The sequence below is a fragment of the Chaetura pelagica genome, unplaced genomic scaffold (genome assembly GCF_000747805.2).
Source record: "Chaetura pelagica isolate M959 unplaced genomic scaffold, ChaPel_1.0 scaffold189, whole genome shotgun sequence".
NCBI classification, from domain to species: domain Eukaryota; kingdom Metazoa; phylum Chordata; class Aves; order Apodiformes; family Apodidae; genus Chaetura; species Chaetura pelagica.
In genome coordinates, this window is record NW_009970716.1 from 2,146,765 (window position 1) to 2,153,549 (window position 6,785).

At 38.2% G+C, this 6,785-nt stretch overlaps 1 protein-coding gene across 1 annotated transcript in view; it reads right to left on the bottom strand.

Moving 5' to 3' along the window:
* The window catches only part of GRXCR1 (glutaredoxin, cysteine rich 1), a 41,780-nt gene that overhangs the window by 12,740 nt on the left and 22,255 nt on the right, over window positions 1-6,785 (bottom strand). Inside the window, exon 3 of the mRNA XM_010006090.1 lies at window positions 3,079-3,090. Coding sequence (XP_010004392.1) covers window positions 3,079-3,090 — 12 coding nt within the window. The remainder of the gene's footprint in view (window positions 1-3,078; window positions 3,091-6,785) is intronic.

The window sequence follows — 6,785 nt, forward strand, 5'->3', positions numbered from 1 at the left end:
ACAGCATACAAATAAGCAGCTGAAGACACGGAAAAATGGAAAGTTGTAAAGTGATCTGGAAAGGTATCAAGTGGAAGGTGTATACGCAGCCACTTTTATGTTTATTCCTTTATTTTTTTTCCTAAAGTGTCAGTGAAGATATGCCCTAGTTTGTCCTGCACAGAAGTATCAATGGCATTTACTAAACAATTCTTTAGGGAAATGTTAGTAAATACTTCATTTTCAGTGCTACAAACACACAACTTGTCCTTGGCAGAAGTGCATCACACCAGTGAAAATCATTCCTGTCTTGAACCACCCTGGTAGTTAAAAATAGGAGTCAAGAAATTAGAAAGAGTTTTCCCAACTAAAATCTATGTTAATTCCTATTTCACTACACAATTCAATGACTACAGCCTATGATATTTAGTGACTAGAATACACTCTAGAATTAAATCAACAGAATAATGCTTTCCTTCTTAGGCTGGAAATGTGGCAAAAAAAATCCAAAATAAATTACAAACAATGTAAAAAAATTAATAGAACGACATGTTAGAAAATCAAATTTTATAATTTTGTGTAACAGACTTCAGCTTAGAATCATGATGTGTAACTTCCAAATACACATAAACTTTCAGTTGAAATTAAAGAGTAATTCCCTGTTTAATGAGCATGACGAAACTTTACTCGGGCTGTAGATGTTGGATAGATGAACAAACCAAAATATTTTGAACAACATATATTGATGACTTTCTTGCACTTGTTGTAAGTGGGATACTCATTGAAACCTGAAGCTTATGGAAATCATTTGGCCTGAGGTGACAACTTTTGTGTCAGATTCAGAAAACCCCATGCATGTGGGTCAAGAGTGTGCTACAAAGAAGGTGTTTATGTAGAAAGTCTGTTATGGAAGGGATTTAAGGTTTCAGAGGGAAAAAAAGTTGCTTTAGTAAAGATCCTCCATGTCATTTACAGGTTTTAGTTTAACAGCACAGTGCTGTCATCCCCCAAAGGCAGAATCTGTTTTACTAAATCAGCCTGAAGATCTTGAATTTTGCTTAGGAACTTCAAGCAGGCAGCACCAGCAGCCACACAACCTGCATCCATCCCTTTGAGACATAAATGCCACTCCAAGTCACTTGAGAAAACCTGCCTTTTTAAAATCTGTCTAGAGAGAAAAAACAATTGTTGCACCCATTCAATCCTGTTCATGGTGGAACATGAGAAAAATGAAAGATCTTCTTTTGCTCTTGACTCAGTCTTTTCCCAGTTTTCTACCAGGTGGATCAGGGCTTTCACAATCAAGGAGTTAGTTACACTTTGGTGCACAATTCGTGAAAACCTACTCTGCCATCCCACCAGCATCCATCTGACACAGCTGCAACTAAATTTAATCAACTGAGCAAGTTTTCTGCAGATGGCATGAGGGATGTTATCCTATGAGGCTAAATACACGAGCTTAGCATCAAGAGAGAACACAGACATCAGAAAGAAATTGCTGGTGCAAAGAGAAGGCTTAATAGAGCCAGCAGATAAGCAACAAAACAGGATACAGAGGACTGGAAAAGGGCTGAAAAGTCACAAATAATAAAAAATATATACTAAAACAAAAACCAAAATGTCAGGATGCTGACAAAAGAAGAGTAGTACAAACTATGTGTCTAAATAAAATAATGAAAAACATTATTAAAGAGGCAGTGAAACAAAATAAAGTAAATTATAAAACAGAGATGGTAATTAAACTATGACATCCTGAACCTTGTTAAAAGAAATGTTGGTAGCTAGAGTAAGTGTACAACAACCAATGCATTACAGAATTTGTGAAGTTCCAGCTTGTTTCAACATTTAGTGTTGTTTTTTTTTTAATTTGTTTTTTTTTAATTTTGTATATTACTGCAGCTGAAGAAATAGGAAATATTTGTGAATCATACTCCAAAAATATGTGTTTGAGAATTTACATTTTGTGCATAGTAGCTGCCATGCCAATAACAGACTTCTCAGTAGGTCTGAGAATACTGTATAACAGTCAGATGTTTCCATGGTACTCCTGAAAGCCAGTTAAATGTGCATGCCATAAAACTCCCACAGACATCTCTGAGTTCAGACCTTCCCCACTCTACCTGATCCCTGGCTTCTGGATCCAGCTGCAACTGAAGTGGCAACCAAAAGAGTCCATGTTTCTCAACTGGTCTGATAGCAGACCTGAGCAGACATCACTCACACTCTTATTTGAGAGGGGAATTACTGAGTAATGATATTTGATTATTTTTTTTTTTTCATTAATTGCTTTCCAAAGCGGATAGATTTACTTTAATATCTTTTATGGCATTTTTATGTCTGCCTTGCTGGCTTAGAATGGCTCTTTTTCTTTGGACCAAAACTCATAACGTAGATATTTTTGCAGCACAGCTAAGATCTGGCCAAATTCAGAGCAGAGGAACAGGTCCAAACCAGTGCGTTTCTACTTGGGGTGTAAGGACTACAGATGTATATTGGGGCATAAAGTGATTGCTCATAAAAGAGCATTAACGTTTCCTTTTGAAAACCTCTGTGTATGACCACTTCTGCAAGCAAGTAAACAGACAAGCCCACAAGTAAAAGGAATATTCAGCAATAACCTCATTTTTATCTTATTACAAATAAAAACTATGACAGCAATACTACAAAAGTAGACATGGGATTTTTTTTTTTTTTATCTTCCCCCTGAATAGAAGGTATAAATGTGGGTTTTATTCCCATCAGTATGAAAAGGATAGCTATTTACATTCATATCCATATATAATTTATTTCTATGGTGGTATCACCCACAAATTTACATTTAGTTCTTTTAAAGTACTTACCTTTGTCCTATGTTTGTTTACAATAATAAATGCAAAAAAAACCCCAAAACCTAGCTCTATTTTTTTTTTTTTCATTATGTGTGCAACTGTATTCTAGCAAAAGTAGAGCATTTCTCTACTAAGATTAATGGGCTGTATAATACTCTGGCAAAATATTAAATGTTAACACCAACCTTTATCACATATGAGATTCTTAAAGGTTTTTACTTTGTTTGGATAAAATATTCAACTAATGTTATTCATGCAGTTCTTCTGTGACCCAAATCAACGGCTGATATGCCCTTCTCTGTCTCAGAATATCACCTTTCAAGATCTCAGACTGTGCTACTGAAATATGCACCCTTTGGCTTTGTAATTAGATACAATCAGATTGGCAGAAGTATCTGCTGTCCGCTAAGTCAGTTGAGGCAGGAATGTAGAACATATTACAAACCCTGCACCAGAGATACTTAGCAAGTAAATGCACCATTCATGATCCAAATAAAATGTTGAGCAAGAAAGAATGAGTGTGTGTGTGTATATATATATGCATATGCATAACTGTGTACACATTGGTTTTTTTATGTGTGCTTGCATATCTCGAAGCTTCAAATCAAGCTGCTTGCTTCATAATTTGTATCACATATCTTGGAGCTTGAATTTGTATCAATAACTGAGTGGCAAGAATAATCATCTAACATTAATTTTCTGACCACAATCTATTTCTACTTCTTATTTTCCACACAGAAAGGAAGAAAAGAGCTTTATCTTTCTTACTGAAGAAGTTCTGGAGAAAAAACAATCAAAATATTTTACTTCTGCAAGACTCAAAAGCTTTTACTAGCTTTTGAGTTTTAAAAGCCTTTTAAAATGGTAAGATCTATTTACACATGCAGGAGAAATAGCAAGTGCTTTCCCAGCCACTGTGTGACCTCTCATTAAGAAACCACATTCCCTTCCACTTCACTGTTTGCAGTTCCAGCCCTCCATGTGTTCTTACACAGCAAAGCAGTGTGCAGTTAAATTTAAATTTAAGCACCCTCTTAAGTGCTCTATTACATTTAGGCTGTAATTGTGTTTGCACTGTCTTCAAGGCCCTGGGACTATATCAGTGTTCAGGAAAACTGAGAACTTGAACTTCATTAAATTCAGAAAACTCCATTTTAGTAGAGCTCAGTAGAAGAGAGACTAAATTTCTGCAATAATATAAGTTATATACTGAAGTCAGAACATGTACTGACCTTCTCTTAAACATATCACTTCCAAAACACTATCATTTTTCTTATCTGATTTTGGTAATTGCAGGGACTATAACTGTAGGACTTGGAGTTTGTGACTTCCTGGGACAGCAAAAATGTTATCACCCATTATTATCCTTATAACCACCAGCAAGCTGGGGAGGTTTACCAATACTGACTTACCAGAGAAGGTATCAAGAGCTGCATTCCTAAAGAAGGTAGCCAGAATCTGATCAGCCCCAGACAAAGACACTGGGTTTGCTTTCCCCAGGGAAGTGGTCAGGTCACTGTTTCTTTCATCTTTTAAAACAACACAAATACTTGTGTTCCTCTTGTCTGCCTGTATTCTAGCACTCATCTCCCCCACAAACAGCAGTCCTAGGAATATTTCCATTCCCAAAATGTGCAGGCTCTGCCTGGTTGAGTGTCCCAACACAGGGCATGAAACATATCTTTTCTTCCTGTTTCAGTTTCAGAGGAGGAGCTGGTCACAGCTATAGAGAAGAGCTGTGATTCATCAGGAACCTGAGTTCTTTGCTCTTCTAACTCCTGGGTGACTGTCATCTCTATTATCTATGCACTGACTACATACTGCTGATTGTAAAATAGCAGTTTTACTTCCTTAAGGTTGGCATCATCCAAATTGTTCATCAGCTGCAGTAGAAAATAGATGTAGGATTTCATTATCCATAAGACGTTGGTATAGAGTATTCATAATTCGTATGTACTTTTCACTATCAATTGCAGGGATGTCAGATGAAAACAGCAAGAGTAGTAATAACATTGCATATGATATGCATATTGTTCCTTTCATCTTAATTAATCCAAAGCCATTTTATGCAAAAATATATGGGGTTTTGATAACATTATTATCAGCATTCAAATCATTTGATTGAATAGTCAAAAAACATAAGGACGTCTTTCCATCCTCTGACACCATGTGTATGTGTGCTCTGACCTTTTCTGTTGCTCAAGTAACACAATATAACATCATTCCTTCTTTTCTGTCCTGGCATAGGCCAGTGTCCAACGCATGTAAAAGTGATTTCATTTCAAAGTGGAAAAAAAATACTTACAATACCACAGCAAAGGAGTGCAGGGCATGACCCTGCCTCTGCCTGCTGTTTGTAATGGTCATTGTATGCTTCAGCTATTGGCAGGGTTAGAAGGTACAAAGACTACAAGTGAGCTCACTTCCCAGTGTCTTCTATTATCGTTCATCCAGCACACACCCATACAACCAGGCTACAGGCACTGGAGCTCAAATAAGAGAACAGGTTATCTCCCCAGGGTTCGTCGTATGCTAGACCTTGATGCCTCTGCTTGTGTTGATTTTCTAAAGTCAAAGCGCCTGCTAAAGGAGTGGCACTGACTCTGGTGATAAAAGCAGTTCCTGTTCCACAAGGCACATGGAAGTCAGCCAGGGCAACGTTTATTACAGTGTTCAAATTACTCAAAAGAAAATCCATATCTGTCCATGTGTAATTGGATTTTATTTATCAAGCATTGGAAGGTCTATCAGTATTTTCTTATTAGCTTATTTATGCCATTCTGCGTATGATATGAATAAATGAAACCTTTGAAAATCAGCAGCAAAAGATAAACTTCTGGGTAATTCTAACCTAGTCTGCAATTCTCACAGGAACAACGCTGTGATACAATCGTTTCTCTCTTTTGCTAGCTTGCTTTTTATTTCTCTCACTTCATATTTACTAATTCAACATCTCTAATAAATTCCTCCCAGAGAAAAAAAGAGTCTCTGGAAAGACCCTTGGAAATTATGCATAGATTTGAAAGAAAGGAGAAGCATTTTTTGGTTGTATAAGGACACTGCCCCCAAAGACTGAAGGAGAAGAACCAAGAGCTGTTGAAAATAGTTTTGTCCTCAGCAGTTTACAAGAGGCACTAGAAGCTGTTAGAAAAAAAGGAGTCTCCGAGGACCTCCTCTCACATTGTGCAATTCTTTCAACAATTCTTGTATTCAGTAGAAGGGGCCTGAAGCCACACAACTTGCACCAAGACTGTCCTGTAACACTGATGAAGCTACTTGTGGTAGTCTGACATATAGGGGCTAGGCTGAGACAGGCAATAACTGAGCTGTTTACACTAGTTGAGCCTATCTGTCTTCTATATTTTACAGTCCTCAGCAAATTAGTAGAACTCATCTTTCTTTTTCTTTCAAAAGGAAATATAGTGACTGTCACGATCCGTGACCTATTATATCTCCTTATTGGAGTGTATTAACTTATCAGGATTTGCTGAGAGATCCACACGTGGGTATCGCCTCACACAGAGGATACAGGAACTTATGTCCTGACTTTTTTGAGTGAATAACTCGCTCAGTGCTTACTAAATTTCTAACAACAGCAAGGTTTATTGTGGGGAAAACAAAGCAATTTGGGGCAGGAGGTTCAAAAGGAGTGATTACAACACATTAAACATATATGGGTACACCTTAGTTACACATCTTATCCACGTGAGGGAAGCAGAGGGGAGGGATTTGCCCGAATGGCTGGATTATATTTTCCCCTATAAGCTGGGGTAGCCGGAATTGTCTCACCACGGCAGTGCAGGTTCGATGAGCTGGTAGCAAAGAGGCTGCAGGCACTCCAAGCGCAGGCCGCCCCCCCCACCACAAAGCGGCGGCAGTCGGTGCGCGGCTCCGGGACCGTAGGTGTGCAGACGCTGGAAACGCGGCGGTTTCAGCGGCGCTGGGACTTTTGGCAGCAGCGGCGGCGGGCAGGCAAGC